The 27969-nt window shown below is 42.4% G+C and overlaps 1 protein-coding gene across 4 annotated transcripts in view; it reads right to left on the bottom strand.

The window, feature by feature from the left end:
* Positions 1–27969, bottom strand: part of CLPB (caseinolytic mitochondrial matrix peptidase chaperone subunit B) — a 134407-nt gene that overhangs the window by 65510 nt on the left and 40928 nt on the right. For all 4 annotated transcript variants that reach the window (XM_036220365.1, XM_036220367.1, XM_036220366.1 and 1 more), the window contains exons 4-5: positions 25857–25960; positions 7057–7185 (exon numbers count right to left, since the gene is read on the bottom strand). In XM_036220365.1, coding sequence (XP_036076258.1) covers positions 7057–7185; positions 25857–25960 — 233 coding nt within the window. The remainder of the gene's footprint in view (positions 1–7056; positions 7186–25856; positions 25961–27969) is intronic.

Genomic DNA, 27969 nt, shown 5'->3' with positions numbered 1-27969 from the left:
AGAGACAGTGCAGGATAGATAGGGGCTAACTAGAGGAGCAAAGTCCCCGAGAAACGAGAGAAAATACTAGCCAAGGCTCAAATGCAGTGTTGGTCTTAGGAACTTCTTCCACTGTGGAAGAAGGCAGGCAGAATACAGCGCAGATGCAGGTAGGCTGGCAGGAGTGATGGCGGGCAGATAAGGCAGTTCCTTTCTGATTGCAATCTATTTTCTCTAAAAGGTGTGATGTGATATCATTAGCTTGGAGTTGGGAAAGGAGGATGCTGGAGATCTAAGGAGAGAGAAGAAGGCATAAATAAATTGTCTTGGTCTAGAAGAAGACAGTGATTTTACTCACAAAGTATAGTGCTGTGGTTGCAGTTGCATGGACATAAATGCAAAGTGAGTCCAGTTAGCATGGTTGTGTGATTGTTTTTCTCCAGCAGTATTCATCTTTTCAGATATAGACATGAAGTAAAAAGAAATTGAGTTTAACTAGGGTTAGCATTACATCAGTTAAGTACAAAGGAGAGATTAAGAAGCAATGTAGTAGTTAGAATGCTGGACCATGGAATCTAAAAGAGGGAGGGAGAGAGAGAGGAAGGGAAGAAGGGAAAGAGTTCAATACAGAACTGGTCATTCCCCTGTACCTCCTTTCCCCCTCACCTACTACCAATATTCCTTACCTCAGTACAGGAACAGACCATCTACTCAGCCATTCAGTCAAGAACCTAGACCTCATCTTGCCTTCTATTCTCTGACCATCTGACACTATTGAGTCTATGCTTAAATCTTTCTAGGACCATTCCTCTTCTTTCCCACTGTCTTATTTTAGGCCTCACCTAGACTATTATAATAGCTTTCAAATAAAATATTTTTCCTTTCTCCAATCATGTCCCTTAAAATCCATTTTTCTTCTATTTTCTTTTGAGTGTAACATATACACAGAAAAGTATAAAATGTATATAAGGGACAGCCCAATGAATTTTCGCAGGGTGGACACATCCATGTAACCAACACCTAGGTAAAGAAACAGAACGTTAAAGCACCTCAGAGAAGGCCTCTCTGAGTCACTACCTGCCCCCTTGAGGGCAACCACTACTGTCACTCCTTAAACCACTGGTTAGTTTTGTCTCTTTTGATTTTTACATATAAATGCAGTCATACTCCCATGTCTGGCTTGTGTCAAGAATATCAGGTTTGTGATATTCATCCATATTGTACAGAGCAAGAGTTCATTCATTCCTTCAATTTATTATCCATTGTGTGAACATCCCATAATTTATTATCTATTCAATTACTGATAAACAATTTTGAAACTCCTAAACCATCTTTCTCATTAAATATAAATCAAAGCCTCCTCTCTCCTAAATTTTAATGATTTCTCATTAAAGTCCAATTTCCTTAACAGACCTTATGTTACAGGCCTTCATTACTGGTTCCTGCTTTCCATTTTTGCCGACACTTCCATCCAAACCCTATAAATTCAACTTTTCTGAACTGCCTGTAATGTACTGAATAAAGTGTGCTGCTCCATACTCCAAGCCTCTGAACATCCTCTTCCCTCTGTCTTTCTCACTCACCTACCTGGTAAACTCATGTTCATTTTCAAGACCTAGTGCAAACACCATATCTTACATCATGCTCTCCCCGCCCTAGAGATTTAAAAGGGATTTCTTTGTGATCCCTCAGCACCTTCTATATATCTCCATTAACATACCAGATAGCAATTCTTTGATAAAATGTCTGATTTCCTCTCTGAACTATGAGTTCCTTAAGGGCAAAGACCACCTCTGTATCATCTTTATTTCCCTGGTGCCTAGGGTGGGGCCTATGACAGTAGAGATGTTCAGTGCTTGAAAAATGAATGAAAAGACTTGCTCAAGGGCTACATAGGATGCTGAAGCTGGAAGGGGTTCTTGGTATCAGCTACCCTAACTTCTCTATTTTACTGAGGAGGAGAAAGCATTTTCCTAAAAGAAAAAAAAAACTTGCTGGTGGCAGAGCCAGAACTCCTGATTTTCAACCCAGTGCTCATTTCTCTTCTCTGCACTGCTGACAAAAATCAGAGGATGAAGTTTCCACAGAGGACAGATGGAAGCAAAGCCAATTCCCTCAACATCTGGCAGTGTAGCCAGATGGACAGACAGCGAAGTGGAACAAGAAATGGAACTCTTAAGTTTCGAGCCCAGACAACAAACTAACAGGCTGTTAAAGGGAGGATGTCAGCACTGGAAAGGCTCTTTGCCTCAGGCAGGGATGGTGGGGAATTTAAGGACTCATTTGACCATGGCTGGTTAACACTGACAATTGAGCCACGTACTTGGACAGTGGGGAAAGGAAGAGCCATGAAAGTAGGCAGGAAAAAGGCTAAGGGAAGCCCTGGGGAAAGTGCTATTAGGTTTCATAAATCTCAAGTGTTTCTAGGGTGATGAGCACTGGTGGCTGACTATACAGAGAAGGAAGATAGCTACATAGAAGTAAAGCTCCTAAAAAGCCAGAAACACTGACACTAAGAGCAAGTGGGCTAGGAAGCAAAGACACCACATCACCAGTGGTATCGAACTCTCCAGTGGCTACGGAGATTTATCAGTGCATCCAAACACGTGCTAAATTATGTGCAGGGCACTGTGGCAAAGGAGGCAGAAACAAATAAGACACACTCCTGGCCCTCAATCCACCTCAGTCTAGTAGGAGTGACTGAACTCAAATCCAACAGAACAGGGAAGACTTCAGAAGCGAGGTGGCATCAGAGCTGGAAACTGACTAGCAGAAAGAATTCCACCAAGCTAATAAAGTCTTAAAGGGAAATGAGAGGCAGAAAGACCTGTGAGAGTAAAGACACTAAGGTGGGAACACTGAATCGACATTATAATGTGGCAGGAGTATTAGGGCAGCAGTTGGAGAAAAGTCAGGTGAGGGTTAGTTAGACTAGGATAACTCTAAAACCAGGTTAAAAAGTTAAGATGTGTAGGATTCTTTTTAATTTTTTTAAACAAGAGAACACTGAGTGTTTTTGAAGTTAATAACAGATACTATATATAAAGTGCCTACTCTGTAAAACCTATACATTTCCTAATCCTGACAAAACCTTAGAAGGTAAGTGGTATCACTCTATTTCCAGATGAGGAAAGAGGACCTCAGAGTGGTCCTAGCTTGTCTAAGAACCACATAAGGAAATTATTTGAGTAATAATTTTCTCAATTCTTCCAAGAATACTTACTACATAAGTAGTACCATCTTAGATGCCTTGGAGAGAAGTTAATTCCTTGTGTACAATGAATACCTTAGAGCATTAGGGCTCAATTCTCTGAAGGAACCTGAGTTAGAAAGGCTGCCATGATTAGAAATATGTTTTAGGAAGATGGATCTGGAAATGGGATCATATCCCCAGGAGGAAACAGCTGCAACAGCATCTTAACAGCCCGGAACTATTAGGATGAGTTAGTTCCACGGGCTTGAGGAAGGAGGCTCCCACCTTCCCTGATAACTCCTCTTCCCAGCCGTCCTGCCTCTCCCTTCCTTCCTTCTTCCTCTGACCTTTTCTTGTACTTGGCAGTCAAATGCTGAAGCAGAGCCTTCCTGCTCTAAGCCAGAAACACGGACAGATGCAGCATCTTCAGAGATGAAAACCACAGGGGCTTGTGTACCTTTTTTGTGTAGGTTGAAGGAAGAAAATCGGCACTAGCGAATTCAGAACCCTTCCACAGAATTCATATGGCAAACTCTCATTACCCTTTTTGATAAAGCTAAGCATTCTCTCCTTGGGGAAGCTTTCTGTAACTGATTCCTTCTCCTTGCTCGCCAGCCAGAGGAAAGTATTTCCTCATCCATTTTATCAGTGTCTCTTGTCCAGCTCCCTTGCCAGAGCACCTACCAAGCCGTCACTGCTCGTTTCCATATCTGTCTCCTTTACCAGTCTGAGAGTCTCTCAAGGTTGGGACAGTTTGCCTGATCCATGTTAGGATGCCCTGAAGTCCATGGTCTCAGAGATGGCAACTGGTTTGCCTAGAGTCACATTAAAAAGCTGAGATTTAAACCCAGGTGTGTCTGACTCCCAAGCTTGTGTTCTTTTCACTATATTGTGGGGCCTCCTGAAGATGAAGTAACCTTTCTATGCTAAGTACCCAGCCCAACACTGTAAGAGCTGAGGCAATGCTCTGAGTGGACCAGACTACCAAGAGAGGTTTCCTGAGAGGGAGGCCTTGAAGAGTCCGAGGATCTAGATGAGAAGAGAGGGAACACAATGGAATTTTAGGCAGGGTAGGGAAGTTGTGGGCAGAAACAGAATTAAGAAGCCTTTAGGTAAGAATACAGGTTTCATGAAGGAGAAATGGGATTATAGGTGCCAGGATGAGAATTTGATTTCTTTATACAATCATGAAGCATGTAGCAGGGGCTTTTAAAGACATTAGCATTAACCTTCATGCTATCCCTATGATACTTCACAGGTGTTATTTTACAGACAAGAAAACTGAGGCTTAGAGAGTTAAGGTAATATACCCAAGGCAATATAGGTAGTGAGGTAGGAAGCTGGGATACAAACCCAGGTTTGTCTGACTCTGAAGACTGAGATGTCCTTTCTATTACTTCATGCTGCATCCTAAGGGGTCAGAGAAATTCTCACATTATCACACTGATATAGCTGCCAAGACCTCCTCCCAGCTCTCATATGGGGACTACTGATCAGAGGGTAAGAACGACTGCCCTCTCTAGCTCTAACCCTCTAAAATCTGGGGACCCTAAATCTCCTGTGGACTAAGTAATTTCAAGAACCAGGGATCTGTGTGGACCTTGTGAGCACAGGCTGGCTCCTTGGGTCTCACAGAGAATACTTCCTAAGTTGTTGCAGCAAAGCCGATGGCAAATACAGGCTAAGAAAGCTGGATGGTCAGGAAGGCAGGCTCTCCTGCCCTCCCTCAAACTCTTGGAGAAGGTCAACTGAGGTCAGAAGACTTTGGAAATGTTACTAGCAACAGCCCCCAGGACAAGAGAGCGAGATCTTGCCTCTCGGTTGGCTGGTCACACACACAGGCCGACCAAGAGAGGTCAAGGGGGGAGGGAGGTCAGAAGTTGGCAGGCCTGCAGGCCCTGAGTGACGGTCACTTGTTCAAATCAGGAAGAGAGAAATAACTGCGTTAATGGTTTTGGCCCTTGAGGCTGGGAGGCTAGGGCAGGGGGTATAAATGGATGCTGGGTAAAAAGGCAGGTGGGTGAACTGTAAAAGTGGGGGCTACCAGCATCTGTTCCAAGTCAACGGGCAGGAACCATGCCCTTGGAACAGCTCAAAGGGCCAGCCTTGGCCTGGGGTGTGGAAGGGTGGGGGGCACTTCATAAAAGGCCCATGCCTCTTCATTTCAAAGGTGTTCGATCTGGAAGGCTGGAGAGAGGGTCTTTTTTTAAAGTAAATTCCCTGCCTGTTTGGGGACTGAGGGGAAGCAGGGAATGTAAACTACTGGACAATGGCTGGGGCTATTGATTGATTTTAAGCATGGCAGAGAGAAGCCCCATGGTGAATGCTCCAATTCTTAGCTATGAATGTCTCGCCGAAGAGCTTTCTAAAGGACAAAATGAGTAGCATCCTGCTTGGGGACGTTTTCTAAGTCTCTGTTTCTGAGAGCAGTGAGTTCTTGTTCTGAAAGCATCGATCAACCCAGACACTGTCACCACATCCACAAACAGTCCTGCCTTTATAATGTATGTACCCCAGACCAACCCACACCCTGGGGCAGGTCCCTTGTAGGCTGGGGGTATGGGCCTGGTCTGGGTCTTAAGAGGAGTGTAGCTGAATTTGCAAGTTACTGGGAAATACCTCCAACCCAATCATATGACAAGGTCTAGAAGATAATCTGGGGATGTTGATCCATGGAGGCAAAAGCTCTGGGATAGAAATAACTTTATTCGAAGACTAGATTTTGAAAAAGTGATTGGGCTGCAAAGGACAGTTAGCAGAAGTTACCGAGAAGAAAATCACAGCTCGTTTAAATGAAGATATTTCAACTAGTCAAAGAAGAAACAGACTAAATGGATACCTAAAATGAAATGGACTCCTAAGGAAAAAGTAGGGTACCTCAGTCTCTGACAGAATCCAAAGAAATGCCAGCCAGCCAGCCAGCTAGCTGTTGGAGAGGTTTCTGCCAGGAAGAAAGTGGGTAGCCCCAAGGACCTCTGAGGACCCTTGCAGCTCTCAGCTTCTATGAAGAATGACCCCTGACAAATAGGACCCTGGTGTCTAGCCCCAAAAGAGGGTCTCTAGCCCTTCACAAAATAGCAATGAAGGCCTAAAGAGGCAGTCATGTAACATACTCAGGGGCCTGGGCAACACATATCTGGGCAAGATGCTTTTTTCCCTATCCCAAAGAGAAGCTAGAGTGGGATAAAAGAAAATGACTGTTTGAGAGTCATCAAGCAGGGTAGAGGATAACTCTGCACCAGACGTAGATAAGACCAGACCAGCCCAGCCCGGATCTGGAGATGGCACATACTGCCCTCAATTTAAACTGATGCTCTCCAAAGGGAGGGTATTCATTTGTTCAGTAAATAGTTATTGAATGCTGACTGTGTGCTGGGTACTATGCTAGGTGCTGGTGATGACTCAGCCAAGGTTCTGGACTTCAGGGAGCTCAGAGTCAAGTTAGGGAGAAGGCTACTGAACACATAAAAACATTTTCAGATTATGACAAGTGTGACCTTAGACTGGGGTGGGGTGGGATCAAGGAGGAAGTCTTTGAGACTTAGGTTAGTTGAAGAGCCTCCCCTTTGTTCTACCAGCCCTGCTCTGGAGGTCACAGGGGAGAAGAGAGGACACTTTTGGGCGTGCAACAAGGCTCTTAGAGCATGTGCAGACAGGTAGGATGACATGGTATATAACACAAGGGTAGGCAAAGAACAAACTCCAGGCACACTAGGGCAAATCACACGTGTACACTGCCAGTCTCATTAAGCATAGTCACCTTCGAGACATTTCCAGCTCTGGGAGGGTAACAGGGCTCTGGAGGAGCATGGCATTTCCAGAGTACAGAAGTTGTCAAGTCTCTCTCCCTGCTAACCCCCTGCCCTATTTACTCACGCTCTTACCTCCATCAAGCAGCATCTTGACGGTGCGGTAGTCATCGGCAAGGACTGCGTAGTGCAGGGCTGTGCAGCCCTTGAAGCTGGCACGGTTGTTCAGCCGGTTGTTGAAGTCATCCTCTCGGGTGACCAGGACTGGGGGAAGAGTAACAGAAACCCTTCCATTAACAACAAATGCCATGAGCCACAAATCTCACCTTCTTTATCTTGGCATTTTAATTTGTTCACTCATTCATCTATCTATTTGCTAAACATAAAATGGTACCTACTATGTGCCTGGCCATCTGTGCTGGGAAAGAAAAGGTAAAACGGAGGACAGTTAGTTCCACGAATGTTAACTGACATTTATTATGTATTAGGATTCACCTGGTGACAGAGAAGTGAATAAGAGATTAGGCCTCTGACCTAATCTCAAGGAGGCAGACAACAGATTTTTATAGTATTATTTGAGATAAATACTATGTTAGAGGTATAACAGGATGATATAGAAAGCCAGAGGGCAGCTTAGCTAATTGGGGGATGAAGAGAGGATCCCAGAAGCCCAGAGGCTTGAAAGGTGAAGAGGAGTTATCCAGGTGGAGAAAGAAGGTAGGGGTGAGAAAGGGGACGAACGGGACAGGAGACAGAGGCTGTTCTTAGCAGAAGAGCAACATACCCCTCTGCTCTGAAGATGTTTCCAATTGAGCATTTAATATTATTTTGAAAAGATCTTTTCTTAAATTATAAAAGCCATTCAAATTTTAAAACTACGGAGAAGCACAAAGAAGGGATCAATATCTTAACAACTTGAGAATCTGCATTTAATATTCTGGTATATATTCTTCTACGTCTATACACATATATATCCTACATACATACCTTTTATATATATATATACATCTAAATATATGTGCATATGCATATATATTCTATGAAATTGGAATTTACTAAATTGCAATTTTGTAATATGCTTTTTACCCTTAATAAATGCACTGTAAATGTTTCTTTTGAGTCCCCTAAGAACAACGGCATTCCATGTGGTCAAAGAACCAAAACTCCCAGGCTCACTGTAGTGCTAATATGCATGACTCTCCCTCTCTGATTTCATAAAAAAGGACCTAAAACCAGTTCTCTCACTTTTAGAGGACCCTCTGGATTGGGTGACCGCACACGTCCCTGTTCACTCAGGACAAACCCGGTTTTTGCCTGCTGTCCTGCACAGTCCCAGTCTAGACAATAAATTGTAAGGTTACCCTACCTCTGAGGTTTCCCTTGGGCACTGAGACCCCACAGAATAGCTATCCTGCTCAGGTGATGGAGTTTCTTTCTGCCTCATGTAGAAATGATCAGAGTAACTATCTTATGTTACCTCCTAAACTGAGTTCACTCAAAGTGGTATTTGGGTCCTATTTACCTGAACCTTCTTATGCCCTAGCCCATGGCGCAGGGCCTGCAAAGGGTACTCTTCCTTCACACTGGGTGGAGGGTATAATTCAGTCAAGAGGTAACCTTGCCTAGGTATTCAAAAACGCCAGACAATTCCTCAACCATTCTTTTCCAAGTGGTCTTGGAATGGAGTCTATGCACTATCCCCTCCAGAAAAACTAGACTTCCTATTTAAAGTTCCAAAAGCCAGAAGGCTGCCATGCCTCCCCCTAATACTAATAGACTTCATTTACTGACCTTCTTCTACTCTGTGCCTGGCTTGGTCACTTCACATAATTAATCCATTTAATTCTGTAACTACCTTATATAGTAGGTATTATCACTCCTATTTTATAGATGAGGAAACTGAAGCACAGAGGTCACACAACTAATACGTGGCTGAGTGGGGATTAGAACCCAGGTCTAATTGAGTCCTTGCTCTTTCTCCCCATTGTATTATGCTGTCAACCTCATCTTGCAAATGAGCATATCAGACCCAGAGAAAGGAGCTCAGAGCCTAGATGTGTGGTCTCAGTCTTGGCTCTTATTCCCCCTTCTTTCCCTGCTAAGGTAAAGGTGCAGCTATACTTTCTGTAGAACTTGCCTTAATAGGGAATGGTCAGAGGTTTGTAGCCAGCATCCAGATAAGGTAGCTTAAGTAGAAGCATTTCAAATGTTTGGGCAAAATGAAGTTGTTGGAGTAGGTAGCTGAGAACAGACCACTTTCTTGTGGTCTATGGAATCAAGTTGATAACCTCTTCTCCACCAGACAGAGGGTCTCCAAACTGATGACTCTCCACCCCCTGAGTGTTATCTGACCTTTCCTGGAGCAGGGAGAACAGGAAAAAGGTCTCTGAGTAGCTAACACACAAGTCCCATACGCAATGGCATCTGCATTTTTCCCATAAGAGAGCCCTTTAGGACCTAACTCAGAGATTACTAACTCTTAGTAGCAAACAGTCTTATCAAATCATGGTAAGTGATCTTGTTTCCAGCCCACTGCAGATTAAGAAAAGGAAAAGAATCAAGCAGATTGATTACAATCAAGCGTTGGCCAGGCAGGGAAGGAAAAGAACAGCACAATAAAGAGCGAAGAAGGAATTCACAGAATACAGCATCTCAAAAGCCCCTAAGGGCACCACTGAATTGCCACATAGGACATTAACTGCTGGATATAATGATGAACCTGAAGAAAAGTGATAGTTGGCTCAAGTAAGAAGGAAGGCTGCAATCCATTTTACAAAGAAAACATATCATTCATTCAACAAACAACATTTAATGAGCACCAATGCATGGCGGTAGCTTCTGGAGATACACTAATGAACAAGAGTCTAATGCAAAATTCAGACCACTGAACAAATTATGTTTCACAAATGCAATGATAAGAGCTATATGCAGGGTGCTTACCATAAAATGAACTCCATGAACACAGCTGGGCTGTTCCGTTCAGGGACAAATGTTACCAGAGTGTCAGCACCATAGCCCAGCTAATAAGGAATGTCCATGAGGAAGGCCTCTGCTCACCTCTGAGGTCTCATCTTTCACCATCCCCTTTCTAGTGTTCTTGCTTGCCTCTGAGCTTTTGCAAATAGTATTCCATTGCCTGGAACACTTCCCCCCTCCTATGCCTTCAGCTTGCTAACTCTAATTCATTTTTAGGCTTGAAATCACTTCCTCCAGTGAGTAGTTACTGCTCCCAAGAGCTCCCCCAAGCACCTTAGTTATCCCCCAATTACAGTATTTATTACATTCTATTGCGATCACCTGTTTAGTTGACTATGCTCTCCACTAGACCCAAAGCTCAATGAGGACAGGAAGTGTGACTATCTTCTTCACAGTATATATTCAGAGCCTACCATGGTGTTTGACCATAAATGTGCTTCACAAATACTTGCTGAATTAGCAAATAAATACATAATTCATAAACAAGGCCCTGATATTGCCTTGTTTTTTATTGGAATAATAATGTCAGTCAACAAGTATTTAGTAGAGACAGCAGAGTGTGGCTATTAAATAAGTGAGCTCTGGAGCCAGACCACTTGCATTGGGATCCTAGTTCTGAACTGATTGTGTAATCTTACCTAACTTCTCTGTGCCAAGTTTCTTCATCTGTAAATGGAGATGATAACAGTACCCTCTCAGGGATACTGTAAGGATTAAATTAGACACTATGCATAAAGAGGCTTGGAACAGTGCCTGGCATACAGTACCTCTCAGTAAATTTCAGCTATTATCCTTACTGTCTAGGCTTGTGCTTGCAAAAGTGTATTCTCTGTGAAAAGAGGTCCATTTGGGAAATTCCACATATACTTTTTCCCTCAGAAAGGCATAGCTCTGAGTTAAGAACTATCTGTTTAATTTGGTGTTACTCAGTAGTCTCTTATTTGACAGGTTCCTTCCACCTACCTAACTCCTCTTAAAATCCTGAAGTATTGGTGTTCCACAGAACACTCTTGGAACTGAGCAGAGTATTACAATCTGTAAAATATTTTTAGTTACTTATTTCAGAATAATCCCTGTGAGGTGTAAGTTTACTCTCCCCATTTTATAGACGAAGATAGATAGAAGGATGCCACAGTCAGTCAGCTAGGCCTGTTTCGTGCTCTTATCAATAACCTCTTCCCCTCATCACCCAGTTTTAGAAGCCCTGTCCCAGATCATCTTGCTGAAGCTCCCAGCTCATTGGATCTCATATTCTTTTCTATCCCCCCAAAAGTGGCTAAAGGTGGAAAGGTATAGCATGCACCCTCATACACTTACCCCTACCACCACTGAAGATGAGTATGCAAATCTATGGAAGCTAAAGTGACTCATCCAAGACTGGCTCACCAACCAGCTGGCCATTACGGTAATCTTTTCAGGCCCCATGTTTACAGCTGGTCCTCCTCTCAATAAAGACATCTACCAACTTGATTCCACCACTGGGTGAGATGGGCTCAGGCTCCTCCTTCCCCTCTAAGTCAGCCATTTCTGTTTCTTCAGGAGGTGACTTCCTACAGCATCACTTTGTCACGGGGAGGGTGACAAAGCATCATTCTGTCATCCTTCTGCTCTCACCTCTGCCTTTTGATGTTGCAAAACCTATGTCTGGGTACTGTGGCAGGTATGTCATGCCTGATATGTCCTCTATAGGATTCCTGGCCTCAGCAGTGCCAAGGAGTCAGCAGAGATGAAAGAAGTCCCTGAAGCCCTACATATAGCCCTGGCCACTCATCAGCTCCACTGAAACTGCAAAAAATGAAAACAAACCCACTGCCTCCCACAATGAGAAATAGTGATTTAAACAGAGTTATACAGTCCTACATCTTAGCTGTGCCACTTACTAAGTTCTTCCATCTGTAAAATGGGTATGATAAGCAATAATGTGAAGAATACTAAATATTTAAATATGATGAGTTCAAATCTGATCGGAAGTTTTAAAAAACATTACCATGAACATACATTTATTAATGAATCAGACATGAACCCTATCCTCATCCTGCTAAGTGTATTGGGGGAGATTTTGAAAAAAGGTATATGAGACAAGATAGGTGGTCTCCAGATAACAAAAGTTCTATCACTGCTGCCTTGCGCAGAGGACAGGCAACTCTAACTATAAGCTCCTCTCCCTCACGCTTGGCTTCTACCCGCCACTCCCAGGTGCTGTGCCATCTAATGTGATGGAGTACCTAGCAGTGCCCTTGCCTTTAAAGATGTGAATGTGTCTCCTTGAGAGGGAACCTCTATGACTAGTATGACAAACATGAGAATAACCCCTTATATTCGTGCAGCACTTTACAGTTTAGGGAGCACTTCAATGCAATCATCCCTTTACCTTCATGACAGCCTAGGGCAGACAGGTCAAGTATATGATTCTCTCTACTGAACAAGAGACAGAGGTAAAGAGGTTAGGTTGCCTGCTCAACTGGCACTGCTAGCTGGTGGTGGACTAGGACTAGACCCCGAGCCTGCCTGGCTCCATCCTCCATACTGCATACATAGCTTCTGCCTAATGCCCACAGGCTCAAAACTCACATAACCCAGGGTCTGCTCACCTGGCTTAAAGCTGAGACCAAGCTAAAGTCTTATCAAGAGTCTCTAGGAAGAAGCCTCTGAGTTTTCAACTTCCTCCCACCCAAGGTGCTTTGTTTCTACAACCACATTAAATCTACAGGACAACCTAAGAGACAGTCATCTTACTGCCAGCAACAAAGGCCACTTCCTGAACCTCTGTGGTGCTGTCAGCTCTACCTGTTGCATTTGTCTTCAGCCATGAGATGGGGCAAGAGGGAGACTCCTTGTGCTGGGTCACATGAGACCATCCCCGGAGAGGACGAGGCTCTTCATTTCCTTCTACAACCTGGAAAATGAGCCTTCCTCTCCAAATCCTACCTGTTTTTTAAAGACCAATTCAAGGCCTCCTTTTCTAGGAAGTCCTCCCCACCCTCCAGCTGTGCCGTGGATATCTACCTGTCATGTGGATTGTGTATACCCATTTACCAGTTATTTATTGTCTTATATCTCTTATACCTTCTTACGTTCAAACTTTCACTGCTGTTCTGACTCCCTAGTTAGATCCTAGGTTCTTCATGGATGATAGTAACTAGTTATAATATTTTCTATATGTACCTTCCATAGCATCATTTCAGTTTTCTGTGTAGCTTCAGCAATGAGCACACCAGAGCCTTCATCTATTCACCTGACCATGAGCACACCACCACTGAACACCTCAGTAATGGAAGTACTATGAGAGGCATGCATGTACAAGGTCTGATGGCAGCAAAGATGGGGCACATGTCATGTGTCTTGGGAAAGAATCTCCCAGAAGAACTGTCTTGAGGATGAGGGGGAGCTTGCCAGGTGGAGAGGGGAAAAAGGGCATTCCGGGACAGGAAGTGGCATTTGCAAACACTAGAGGGTAAAGACCACATTACCTGTCCACTCAAGAAACTAAGAGTCCTTCAGTGAGCCTCAAGTGAAGGTGGGTGGAGCAGTGGGCAGATATGAGGTTGCCCAGGTAGGTCGAGGCCTGATCCTGAGAGGGGTTTGGACTCTATCTTGAAAGCTATGGGCACACAAATGGTATTTGTTAATGAATTAAACAGCATGGGGAACAGCAAGAACAACAGACCAGGAGACAAGAGAACTAGGTTTAAAATAGCTCTTTCATTAACTTGATATGTGTCTCTATCCCTCTGTGCCCTAGATTCTCTATTTTTAAGAAAGAGAAGTTTTTCTACATCAGGGGTTCTCAAACTTTAGTGGGAACAAAATCACCTGGGTAACTTATAAAAAAACTTTGATTCTTGGGCTCCCACTTTGGCGATTCAGATTCAGCAGGCAGGGGCTATGTACATTTTTAAAAGCTCCTTGTGTTATTCCTCCAAGAAGATTCTGAGAAGCACTGCACTAGATGATCTTTTGTGCTCTTGTGAAGAACACAAAAAAGATGTAACGCTGGCCAAACCCACTCTACCTCTACCCACCTGGCTCTGCTCCAAGAAAGCAAAGGATGTCTGGGTACTAGAACGCTATTCCCAAGCCCCATGTTTAGAAAGTTAGAGCTCCTAGGATATGGCACCTAGGAATGGCAATTTTCAAATGAACATATCTTCTTCCCCTGTCCTGGAACATGTAATATAGCTACATTCTTCTGTTTGACTTTTAGAGGCCTCTGCTACTGGACTGGTCCCAGTTAATTTCTCTAAACGGGAAGCACTGTATATTAGAAAGAGCAGAGCGGTCAGAGTTAGTCAGATTGGGAAGCAATACTCACTAACGGTGTGACTTTGATCAAAATACTTAACATCTCTGAGAATGTTTCCTCACCAGCAAAATAAATATCACCTATCTAAGAAGATTAAGTGACAAACTCAATTAAAAAATGCACATAGGATCTGAGTAGATATTTCTCCAAGGAAGCTATACAAATGGCCAAGAATGCACAGAAAGAAGCACAATATCATTAGTCATAGGGAAATGCAAATCAAAACCACAAGATACCACTTTACATATACTAGGATGGCTAAAGTAAAAGACAGGCAATATCAAGTGCTGGTAAGGATGCAGAGAAACTGGATCCCTCATACACGGGTGGTAGAAATGCAAAATGGTGCAGCTACTTTGGATAACAATCTGTCAGTTCCTCAAAAGGTTAGACACAGACCTACTATACGGCCCAGCAATTTTACTTCTAGATATAAAACCAAGAAAATGGAAAACATTACTTCCACACAAAAACTTGTACACAAACATCCATAGCAGCATTATTCATAATAACCAAAAGCAGAAACAACCCAAAAGTCCTTCAACTGATGAACAGATAAATAAATATGGCATATCTATGGAATATTATTTGACCATGAAAAAGGAATAAAGTACTGATACATACTACAACATGGGTGGACCCTGAAAACACGCTAAGTGAAAGAAGCCGGTCACAAAAAGAACACGGTTCCATTTATATGTCATGTCCAGAACAGGCAAATCTATGAAGACAGAAAGTGGATTAATGGTTGTCTAGGGCTAGGGGAAGTTGAGAAGTAAAACGGGGAATTATTGATAATAGCTATGGGGTTTCTTTATGGGGTAATGAAAATTTCTAAAATTAACTGTGGTGATGGCTGCACAACTCTTATGAATATACGAAAACCATTGAATTATGCACTTCAAATGACTAAATTGTACAGCATGTGAATTGAATTTCAATAAAGCTGTTATATTAAGAAATAAGTATGTAGGAGCTGAGTGCATTGCCTGGCAGGCAGTAAGAACTCAGTAAAATTTATTATTGTGCCCTTACCTCTTCTTGATGTCACTCTAACCCTGGCCAGAATTATCACTAATCCTGCAGAATATGTCAGGCTCATTGCTGGGAGCTGACTTTATACTCAGTGGAGGGTCACAGGTGAGTCCTGAAGGCTAATATTCCAGAACTAAGAGTCTTCCTCCAATACTCAGGTAAATGTATGACTCTTAGAAAATAATGGCCTCCATTTATTGAACACTAACTATGTGTCCAGTGTTGTGCTAGGAACTTTACAATTGTTTTCCTCACAAGAACCATACTAGGCTGTTATTAATATACCTATTAATGAAGAAACCGGAACTTAGGTTATGTAGCTTGCTTCAGGTCATATCAATAATCAATGACAGAGCTGGTCTATTCACAACCTCAAGGCTTGTACTCTTTCCCCTATACGCCTCACTATTCTTTCCTTTTACTCATCAATGTTTTACCCATCCTTTACAATTCAAGCAGTCTGATTTTTGTGGATTCTCCCTTTCCTCTGTACATTCTAGTAATGTCTAGTTTAATCAAATTAACATCTTTTACATAGTCTTGCGTGTTCTCAGATTGCTTCAATTGTATACTCTTGAACATGGCAGGTACTCAATAAATACTTCTTTAGTGAATGGTTGTTTAAATGTTTCCCCACGCAGAAAACAGGTTCTTGAAGGATAGCTAATGTCTTGTAGATCTCTTTATCCATCACACAGAGAAGGCTGGCCTATAGCTGGAGGACCAGACCTTGCCTGAAAATGGTTCTCAGAGACACCATGGCTCTTTGCCCAAGGACTAGAAGATTTCTCCTTAAAAAGAGGATCATGCTCACCTCATTATTACCTTATCAGAGTGTAGCATGGGAGCTGGCACATAGCTGGAGTTCAGAAAAGATTTGATGAGTTAAAGAGAAGACTAGGTCAGCACTCACTTTACTGGAGACACAATAAGCACAGTCTTTCACAGGAAGGAACGCCAAGCCCATCTTCTCATGTTCCCATGAAAGCGAATGGGGAGAGCAGGAAAACTGACCTAGAACTTTAAGACAAGCTGTTGACCCTGCCTGTGGCTCTGGACAGTTAGTGTGGCACCCTCTCTGGCCCAGGATCCCTCCTTTGACCACACACCCAGGTGGAGCTTTCCAGAGCTCATGTTTCACCTTCATGCCATCAAAGATATGCAAATTTCTAAATTGTCTTATAAATGTCAATTTTATAGCTTGTTTGAATCAGGATCTAAATTAGATTTACACATTGCTATTGATATGTCTTAGAGATGGTAAAAATAATATGGGAGGTGGAGGGAAGAAGGAGATGGGCAATATAGATAAAACAACATTGACCATGTATTAAATATTGAAGGTAGCTGATGGTACATGGTAGTTCATTATACCATTCTGACTACTTTAAAAAAAAAAAATCAAAGATAAGGCAAACTCTTAAGAATCTGTTACGATTACCTATAGACCCTTCAACACCCTATTTGAACCTCCTCTACTTTCCCCCTCTTGTAACTCTCAGAGTAGTAACCCGCTCACCGGTATCTAGGTTCCCTCTTATTTGTCTTATACTTTGAGCTCACCCTCTCCCCCCACCCCCACCCATCCTCATCTTAATCAAAGCAGTATTCTTACAGCTCTAGAAATCCTCTAGGTAAGGCTGGCAACAAGAGAAAAGAGCCTGCTTGGTTGACCAAACTTGGTCCCTCTGCTCCCATCTCTACACCTGCTTGTCTCTCCCCTGCTTTTTCTTCAAGATGTTAAAAACTTGCAATAAAAAACAAATACAAAATGCTGTAATTAATAGCCAATTCCAAGCCAACCTAGCATCTCTACTAATAAACCTCAACACTTGCAAAAAGAACAATAAATTCTGCCCCCTCTCTGGTTCTGAGGTGGTCCCTTTTATACACTCCGTGTGTGTGTATGTATGTGGGTAAGTGTGTCTACATATATATTTATTTTCCTTTATTTCCCATCCAGGGAGGGGCAGAATAATGAACTGCGTGCGTCAGGGAAGATGAATCTGAGATACTAGGGAGCAGTGCAGTAAAAAGATTAAAGTGTTATTATTGTTGGTTTTTTTCCCCCATGGTCCATTGTGACAGCTCGACCGTCATCTGTAAAAAATGTCTCAGCGAGAGATAATCATCAGAAACTCAATAAAGCGTCAGGGGGAGCCTCAGCCCCCATCAATCACTGGGTGCCTGGAAAATTTCAGCCCTCTGTCTCCCTTCCTGCTATCCATATAAATGTCTCTAATATATTTTGTGTGGTGTGTGGGACCTATCCCTGATTTGAAACTTTTGATGAAAAAATATTTATACACAAAATATGTAAATCAGTTAAAAATCATACGACTAGTTCTTTGCCAGCCCATCCCACATTTTCTTATTTTTATAAATGCATCAAATTTATTCTTTTAAATAAAACATGTCAACTAGTCTATCTCCCTCTCCTAGTCAAATATATATATACAGGTTTGGAAGGGGAGAAGGATGGACACAATTAACCTAACTGGCTGATGCACTTAATCTTGAAGTTAGCAAAAAGCCCTGATGGACTGACAGTGTGTTGTCCATCCTGGTGACTCTATAGTGGCCAGAACTGCTGAGAAATTACATGCAGAACCACTGGCCCTGGAGGTGCGACAAGGCTCTGACAATGATGAGGAAGAGTCAGGGACATTATGAAAAAGAATAACTTACCCAAACAGCTTTTGGCTTGGCAGATTCCCAAGCCTTCCAAGACTCTGAACAAGCCAGAGGTTCTGAGCTGACTACATGTGGGGCACACACAGACTGATATGGTTGCTGAGTTCTCTACAAGAGTGGGAGATGTTCTGCTGGTATTTGGCATTATCTTTCTGTCTCAGTGTCTTTAATGCCCACATCATAAGGGTGCTGTGAGCACACAGTAAGTATCAATAAATGTTATCTACTGCTGCTACAGCTATCACCATCATTGTCATCTTATTATCACCTCTCCCTGCTTCTCCAGTCTGGAAAGAATCAGGTCCTGCAGTGCCCTCTTCTCTAGAACCTTCAAGGCTCCTCTTTGTCTAAAGGATATAAAGTCCAAGTATTTGCTCTGGATCCAATTTACGGTGTCTTTACTGCTCATTACTCTGTAAAACAAATCCTGCTGTGTGGATATGTTACCCTAACAAGTTCACATGCTGGCCTGAAACATTTTTTTTGTTTCTCATCTCTGAATATTTTGGACATAAACATGCCTCTTCTTGGCTCGCACCCAACTGCACCCACCTACAGGCCCTCCATAAAACCTTCTTATACTTCAAGGCTCAAATATCATTTTATTTCCTTGACTGGGTTCTGATAGTCCTTGTTATCCGTACCTCTGACTGGATCCTTGCTGAATATTATCTTGGTCATGTCTTCAATTTTAATGATTATTAATTACTGTTTTTGCTAGTATCTTATATTTGCATGATGCCTTGTATTTTCTCAAGTTCTTTCATAAGTAGTTCAATTTGATTTTTATAATAAACCTATGATATAGGAAACATTCTCTATAGATGAGAAAATCAAAACTCAGATAAAGAGATCTGTCCAAGGTCATGCAGTCAGGTGATAGCCATTCCTTGGACTCTAAATAATGTTTGGTTCTTTGAAGATAATAGTTTACTACCACTGAAAAGCATGTGGAAGGCTATGTCAAAGACTCTGATGTTCTCATGAACTTTCATGAGAGTATGATGAAGATGATAATACAAAAACAGAAATTTACATTAATAGAATTACTTCTATGTTCTATGTTTTAGGCTAAAGATAAATATACTATCTCTAACTCTTTATTTAACAAATAAGGAGACAGAGCCTCTGAGGCACAGAAAATTGCTCTGTACACTCATAAGCACACAGTCTCTGGGAGTAAAGCTTAAAGCGGCAAAATGAGGTCTCTTCCAGGGAGAAGAAGGTCCAGATGAATTTTTTAAAGCGGTTCAAGCTCAAGGCCACAACTAACACCTGTAGTCTAAATCATGCTACTCAAGAAATGGGGGCCTGTTAGAAATACAAAATCTCAGGTCCTACTCCAAGACTTACTGGATCAGACTTTCTGGGGGTGCAGCCCAGGATTCTGTTTTAACAAGCTCTCTAGGTGATTTTTATTTCCTTGTAAGCCTTATTACTCCCATCTAAGTCTGTGCCCTCCCAGGGCCTATATCCTCTCTGCCACACCTGGTTTGGGCTGGGCATGCAGTGGGTGCTGGATGGTTAACTTATACTATATAGATGAGCTAGGATGAGACCACTCCTTGGCATGTCCCAGGAACAGGGAGAAGTATTATAGCAGTTCTCTATTACCGCCAGTGGGGACTCCTAGCCATCTCCTGAACTCCAGGGCATTTGTCCACTGGTTTGTGATGCACCAGCTTGCACCGTCCTGTCCCCTATCTGAAGACACAGAGATGGGGAGGTCAGCTGCAGCAGGACAGGATCTGCAGCCCCTGGAGCTGTAGGAAGGGATTACCTGGGCGGGTGGGGTTGACTATGGCAGGTCCAGTTTAGAAAGCCAAGCCTACTACCCTCCCCTCTCCAGAAGGGCCCTATGCCAACCCAGTTTCTACACAACTCATCTTTATTCAGCTGCCACTTGGAGCTGAGAAGAGAAGCTGATTTACAGTCTGCTCTGACCACGTTTCTGCCATGTTTTATTGTTTTAATTGTACATAGGAGAGGTGTTCAGAGTGCTTGCCTTCATTTCTGACAGCCCAAGACACCCAATGTTCATAACAGTTACTTACAAGCAGCCAGAGGCATCCCCGGCTGGGCAACTTGTTTTCTGTTACCACTAATTTACTGCCTCCTCCACCTGAGGATTGGGGCCCACCACCCATCAGCCAGCCACAAGTGGAACTCTCCTGGAGTGGGCATGGGTGGGGCTCAAGGCATTAAATGGAATGTGGTCAAGACCAGAGGACGAGTTGGCAGAGAAGTAACCGTGATCTTCATGTTTTCCTCCACATGTGTCCCCTCTGTATGCCTTTGCTCAAGCTGTGTCCCCTGCTTATAATATCTTTTTATGCCCCTCCTGCCAAAGGCCAGTTCAAATCCCACTTCTAAGTACATTACCTGCTCTGATGGTAAGCCTCATTTCTAGAACCTTAAATATCACACAGCTGACAGGGACCTTGGAGGCCATATAATCCAATGTCCCAGAGCAAGAATACCCTTTATAGAATCCCTGATGGGGAGACATCTAGCCTCTCTCAGTGCCCCTTGAATGGTTTGTCGCTCAGTACCTGAGCTTGCCTTATACTGAGCCAAAACCTACCTCCATAAAGATATTCTTCATCAAAGGTCACTATGTTTTATATATGGTTATCTCTAGTCATCCTAACAACCCTATGAGATGGGTGTTGTTCTCCCTACAAATGAGAAAACTGAAATTCAAGAACCGAAAGCCGCTTCATGAAGATCGCACAGCTAGTCAGTGACCGAGTTTTGATGAATCATGACTGCCTGCCGCCAAAGCCTAACCTTTCTCAAGGACACCGTCATGCTTCTGAAGATGCCATGGACAGAAGAGTCAGGCCAACAAGGTTTCTACACCAAATATTCTTGCATCACCCACATGAGACCTGCCCTCTACCCAGATATATGAACACTGACAAGGGTGGGAGATACTGTGATGTGCCCAGCTGAGCAGGCTTCTTGCTAAGGAGCAATGGCCATATGTAAAATAGGAGAAGTATTTCTCTAGGAATGGAGCAATCAATTATAAAGTCTCAGCAAGGAGGGCACAAAAGTTTTCTTCCTCTCCAGCCTGTGCCTGTTCTAAGTAGGCGGAAAAGATACAGAGCCTCTCTGAGAGAAAACAAGGCAATTTCTCCAATGTTCTTTGGTCTCCACGTCTGGATCCTCTTTCCTCTTCTTAAATGCTGGTACCCTGAGTGAGGGACTTGTCCTCTCACCCCCTCACTTTAACTCATTTCCTTAGGCAGTTTCAGTCCCATCCATTTTTTTTTTTTTTTAACTATCAAGCAAATACTAGTGACTCCTAAATCCCTATCTCCTGCCAGACTTCTTCTTTGAACTCCAGACCCACACATTCAATTGTTCGCCCAAATCAGAAATTGAGGTGTCACTATGGGGACTTCTTCCATCGACTCCCACATTCCACTGAGAACTTGACCCCCTCCTAGTATTTTTCTAACATCTATTTTCTCCGTTCCCAAAGATCACTTTTAGAAATCCTCAGAAATCATTAAGTGCATTCTGGCAGAGAAGAGCATAGCTTCTCATCCAATTCTGAATTCTTTAACATCCCCCGAAAGTCAAGAGTTATTGCTAATCTCTTCCCTCCAATTTCTCCCCTGACACCCTGTCAGAATGGTCCATTTAAAATGTGAATGTAAGGTGAGCATTACACTGCTTACAATCTTTTGATGGCTTTCAGAAAAGAGTGTAAGCTCCCTAGAACTGCCTTAGAAGGTCCCTTCCATGTGGAACCCTTCCTTCTTTACTCTCACTTCTTGCTGTTCCTCTCAGAGTACTGTGACAGATGATTCTGCCCACTGTCACCCATCCACCCCATGTCTTTGCATATGTTGCTCCTTCTGCTTGGTACATCCCTCTCAGTTTGCCTGGCAATTTCTGACTCATCTTTAGGACCCAATTCAAAGTCACTTACCCTGTGACACTTTCCAGACACCAGCCTGCCCTGAGGTAGAGCTCAGTACTACCTGTATCAGAGCTATCTACATCTTTGTACATCTACCTTTGCATTTACCATTTTGTACTATGATGCCTTGTTCATAGTTCTGTCTTCTTACTTGACTAGGAACACTGTTGAAGGGCTACACCATATATATTCACTTTTTGATTTCCAGCATCTGGCAGAGTGCCTGATACCTAGTAAACACATGCGGAATTACAAATAAACTAACAAGCAATTACAACTATAGAGCACTTTACAATTCACATGTCACTGACATACTTTATCTCTCGATCTTTACAATAACACTGATAAGGTAGAAAAGGGATATATTACTGGAGTTTAGAGGGGTCTTGCCAAGGTCACAAACTATAACTTGCCACTATCCTTCAGTACTGAGCACAAGCTGAGACCCACAGAAATACCAATTAGAAATTTAGTGAACTTGACAGACTCTGGCATTGACTCTATGGTCTAATAGTGAAGGACTGTCCAACTTTCTTGAGCTTGTGACTTTCCTGTGAATTTGCATAGACATACTCTAGGCAAGGGGCTTGCACCTCTTGTTCTACCCTACCCTTCTCACACATTCCATAAGTCAGGTAACTTCCTATGAAAAAGTCAATCCAATTCAAAGAAAGGAGAACCACAGGATCCTTTTGTTTCTGTCTACATTAATGAGAACAACCGAGAGCTGGGTTATAGTGCCTTGCATACAGTAGGTAATCAATAAATACTGGTTGAATGGATGAAAGAATGAGATATCTTTAAATGGAAAAAGAAAACTATGGCTCAGAAGGAGCTAAAGGCTCAGTCTGCTAAGCAGAGAGGAGAGCCCTGAGATGCTACTAAAGGACTGTCCCTCTCTAGCCATAGATCTCAAGAATTTAGAGGACAGAACACGTCCAAACTGATACACCAGGGAAACTCGAATGAGCTGCCAGAAAACTGTGGCAGGCAAAGTTAGCTTGGAATTTAAAAAAAGTAAGTGCAGAGAGAGGTAGACCATGCAAGCTGCAGAATAGTAAGTTTATCAATGATTCTTGACAAAATTTCTAGAATGTATTTTTTTTTAAACAGTTCTTAAACACTTAGGCACCCAGTATGGTGGGTTTCCCAAGGGACAAGATGAGACCATGTAGAGCAACCTAAAACCCTTTTGGGAAAGGGTTCCTGGGCAAGAAAATGTGACAAATATTAAACATTTTTATTTTAGCAAGAAATCTGAGAAACTCTCTCAAAATTTTATGGACATGATAATGATGGCTAGAAAAGAATAAAGTTTGGTGGACTTACAGTTGTGAATATTAAATAATACTTCAAAATTGTCCTGATCATGTGCTCTAGGACTCTTAATAAGAGTCCTTATAAACATTTTAAGCAAAGACTAGCACATAAAGTACATTATGACAGGGTTCTTGTCTAACAAAACAGTGCCTAAAACAGTGCCTGCTATACAGAAATGTGACCAATAAAATTTTTAACAATTATTTTTAAATTAATAAATGAATCTATAAAAAGCCTATTCAATAAATTTACAAGTTGTACAAAATGAGAAGAGACACTTAATATATTTATTTTTATTTCATGATGGATAAAACAGTCTTTTCCAATATTTTTGTTGTCTATTACCTACTTATCTAGAATATAGGTTGGTTAGCATGAGTTAAAAAGATTCAGAGGTGGCTGACCAAAATCAAAAAGAAAAGAAGAAAGGAAGGAAGGAAGGAAGCAGGCATTGTTCCAGGCACTGCTAAGTTAGACAAGATCCTTGCCATGTATTTTATGTACTAGTCTCTGATTACAATGGAAGGAAGGAAGGAAGGAAGGAAGGAAGGAAGGAAGGAAAGAAGGAAGGAAGAAAGAAAGGAAGAAAGGAAGGAAAAGTTGAGAGGGAAGGAAGGAAGAGACGGAGGGAGGAAGGAAGGAGAAAATATTTAGAACACGTAAACTACATACAGCCCATAGGTCAAATCCAGCCTGTTGCTTATTTTTGTAAATAAAGTTTTATTGGAACATATTCATGCATATTTGTTTGTTGTTGTCCATGGCTGCTTCTACACTATGATAGCCAAATAGCTGAGTAGTCACAACCAAGGCCGAAGGGGTCACAAAGCTTAAAATGTTTACTCTCAGGCTTTTTCCAGAAAAAGTTTGTTGACCACTGATCTAGAATATTGAATATAAGCATCAACCTAGAGGGAACCATTAGTACACAAAGATATAAAACTTAAATGCAGGAGGCGAAAACTGGTGCAATAGCAGAGGCTAGACTAGATGGCTTCACACTCTGAGATTCTATGAATTCAAAAATGCTTACTGAGCCCTGCTGGGATCCTGAGAGCAGGTGAGAAGGCACTCAATTAATCCCCTCCCTTCTTCCTGGCCCTGCCCTCTCAGCAAACGCTCCTCCCTTTTTTTAGGTGAGAGCATCTGAACAAAAAGACAGAGAGCCGAGGGCAGCAAAGCTGTGGCTGAGTAAGGAGAGGACAGCCCACAAGCTGAATCCCCTCATATCAGGCTGCAAATATAGGGCAAGTTTGGTACTCATGAAATTTTCCTCTGTTTGAGACATAAAGCAAACATAATTTCTCCAGTTCAGTGGGGAATCCAAGGAGGTACAGGTCATGGCCTGCACCAGAAACTGTCAGTGAAGGAGGAAAGAAAGGAAATGGGAAGATGAGAGTTCAAATAACTATACGAAAGGCCAAGATTTAGAGAACATTCAAAAGAGCAGTTGAGGGCAAGTTGCGATTATTGCCAAGTACAGGGAAGGTCTGGTGGAGAAACCAGTGGCAGCAAAGGAACTTGAAAGGAGTGGCTTTAGAGGTGGAGAAGCCAGCAAGGGCAACTTCACACCTCATTGAGCAGCAATGCTCTGATGCTCTTGACATACCCCTCATGCTGCCAATCTGAGAACCTTGCTAGGGCAGCAACAACACCTCCACTCTCTGGGCTACTGCACTCACATCGGTATAGTATGGCAGGCTCCCTGACAGCTCTGATGGCTGAGCACATTGTTCCCTTTGTGAGAACCTCCCTCCAGGTCAATGTTCTGACCTCAGGCAGTCAGCATGGCTGTCTGTCCCCCTAGCTTCACTGCAGTCCTGCTAAGCTGCTCTGTTGCTGGAAATTGAGAAGAATCTCCACCTCTATGAGTGATCTAGAGTAATGGGCAGGCAGGGAGGCCAGTCTGGACAGGCAAAAGCTCAACTATAAAACAGTCATTTCTGTCTGCCACCAAAGCGACCTGCCCTTTTCTTGACCCTACTTTTGAAGAACTACTTACCAGAGGCAACGTGGACTGACTTGCCCAGGTACCCTCCAACGGACACGGGACCAAGCCCTGGTAAGAAAGAGGCACACTGCCTCTTTCTTCTTCTGAAGACCAAATAACCAGCCACAAAGCACCCTGGGGTGAGCACTGAAGATCACTCCATTTTATAAGCAGATAGAATTATATTTTACATATAGGAGGAGGTAAAAAGCAGTATTCAGAGTAGGGCTGAGGGATTTCTGAGACTAAGGAAACCAGTGAGGCTACTTTCTAATTCTGGGACAGGGATGGGACAGGGTAAGTTTGCTGGAAGTAGAAGAGGAATAAATCCACATTCCATGCAGTTGCCTTAATTATTTTGCAGAAACCTGTTCCATCTTGAGGCTCCACAGGCTGAGGTGCTTTTGGGAGAATACCAGTTGCAAGGCTCCCCCATTCCCAAATTCATAAAGTCAAGCCTCTAATTTTATTCCCCAAGACTTCTGAAGTGACATAAATTACAGAGCTCAAAGGGACTGGGAAAGGTATCTGTTCCAAGCCCTTTGGGTTATTCATGAGTTCCTAGAGGATAAGAGACTTGTAGACCCTCACTCTTGAGTTGCTGGTAGAACAGGAACAGAGCAAGGCTACCTGGAAGCCACAGGGAAAAGAGTGCTCAGAACAGCAGGGGAGCCCACACTTACCTTCCAAAGAATGGATTCCCTGCTCCTTGGCAGTTTTGTAAACACTGCTGAAATCGTCCCCAAGGTTTGGGTCAGCACCAGCAGCAAGAAGGACTTGCACCACACTGAAAGAAATCAGAAAGAAAGAAATGTCAAAAGCAGGAAAGGCCCAGGAAATAGAGACCCAGATTCTGAAGCATGTTTGGGAATTGGATTTGTCATGAGTGATACAATGGAAAGAACATGAACTCTGTGAGTGTCAAAGACAGGGGTAGGAAAGCTGGCTCTGACACGTACTGGCTCAGAGGCTCTGGAATTGCCAAAAGACATATGAAAAGATACTCAACGTCACTAAATCATCGGAGAAGTGCAAATTAAAACCACAATGAGATATCATCTCATGCCTGTCAGAATGGCTATCATCAATAAATCAACAAATAAGTGTTGTCGAGGATGTGGAGAAAAGGGAACCCTCATGCCCTATTGGTGCGATTGCAAATTGGTGTAGCCACTATGGAAAACAGATGGAGGCTCCTCAAAAAATTAAAAACAGAACTACCTTATGACCCCACAATTCTACTTTTGAGTATTTATCTGAAAAAATCCAAAACACTAATTTGAAAAGATATATGCATTTCTATGTTCACTGCAACATTATTTACAATAGCCAAGAGATGGAATCAACCTAAGTGCCCATCAACAGATGACTGGATAAAGAAAACATGATATATACACACAATGGAACATAACTTAGCCATAAAAAAGAATGAAATCTTACCATTTGTGACAACATGGATAAACCTAGAGGATATTATGCTAAGTGAAATAATAAAAAAAGAGGATATTATGCTAAGTCAGAGAAAGACAAATATCATATGATTTCACTTATATGTGGAATCTAAAGAACAAAGTAAATGAAAAAAAAAAAAACAACAGAAACATACTCATACAGAGAACACACTAATGGTTGCCAGATGGGAGGGAAGTTAGGGGGCTGGGTGAAAAAGGTGAAGGGATTAAGTAGTACAAATTGGTAGTTACAGAATAGCCACAGGTATGTAAAGTACAGCATAGGGAATATAGTCAATAATAAAAAAAGAGGCTCTGGACAAGTTATTTGATACCTAAGGCTCGGTTTCCACAACTATAAAAGAGAAAGTGTTTATTCAACAATTACTTATCAAATGTGTAATTACTACATTCTAGTCACCGTTCCAGGTGCTACGGTCTGTGCCCTCGCCAAACTTACAGTCTTCTGGGAAGGACAACAAGTTAGCGTAAACTTATAGCAAGGTGTGATAACGGCTATGATGGAAGAAGTACCATTCACAATGGAAAACCAAGAGAAAGGATCAAGAAAGGCCTCCCAGAGCACATTATTTAAGGTATGGAAGAATTGAAGGCTGAATAGCCAGATCTGGGATGGTGAAGTGGGAGGAAATAATGCATTTACGAACCCTGGAGGCAAGAGAACAGTGCTTCACCTGAAGAAAATAGAGTTGGAGTAGAGAATATAAGGGGAAGAACAGTGGGAAATGAGGTAAGCCGCTGAAGGGCTTAAAGAAGAAGTGACATCACAACGTATGCTTTTCCTTCTCACCTCATACTTTAAAAAGAGCAAACTATAAGGAAGTATTAAATTAAAAAATGAAAGTTTCCCCTTATAGCCATTTCCTTAATCTAAGTTCCAATGGCAACCACTATTTATAATTTGGAATGTTTCTTTCCGAATCTTTGCTACTGGAAGAATCACTCCAGTGGCTGTGTGAGAATGGACTGGAGGGAGTAGGACAAGAGGCAGGAGCCTCCACAGCATCAGTGTGAGGTTGAATTAGGTAAATTTATAAAGCACCAAGCATAGTGTTTGACCCAGGAAGTGCTCTGTATATTTTAGCTTCTCTTCCATTTCGTAATGTTCCAGCTTACGCGTTTCTTTTTTTCTAATATAAAAAGGGCTTATGTTCACTATAGAAAATTCAGAAAATGTACATAACCAAAAAGAAGAAAATGTTTTAGAATATATAATATCCAGCTTTTCAATGTATGCTTTATTTTTTTTTTCAAAAATGGGATCATACATAAACTCTCTCTAAACACACACATACACACACACTTTCCATGTTTTAAATATTGG

Source organism: Rousettus aegyptiacus, unplaced genomic scaffold (assembly GCF_014176215.1).
Source record: "Rousettus aegyptiacus isolate mRouAeg1 unplaced genomic scaffold, mRouAeg1.p scaffold_m13_p_5, whole genome shotgun sequence".
Taxonomy (NCBI): domain Eukaryota; kingdom Metazoa; phylum Chordata; class Mammalia; order Chiroptera; family Pteropodidae; genus Rousettus; species Rousettus aegyptiacus.
Note: the sequence above shows the minus strand (reverse complement) of the source record. Positions and strands in the feature narration are given on the sequence as shown.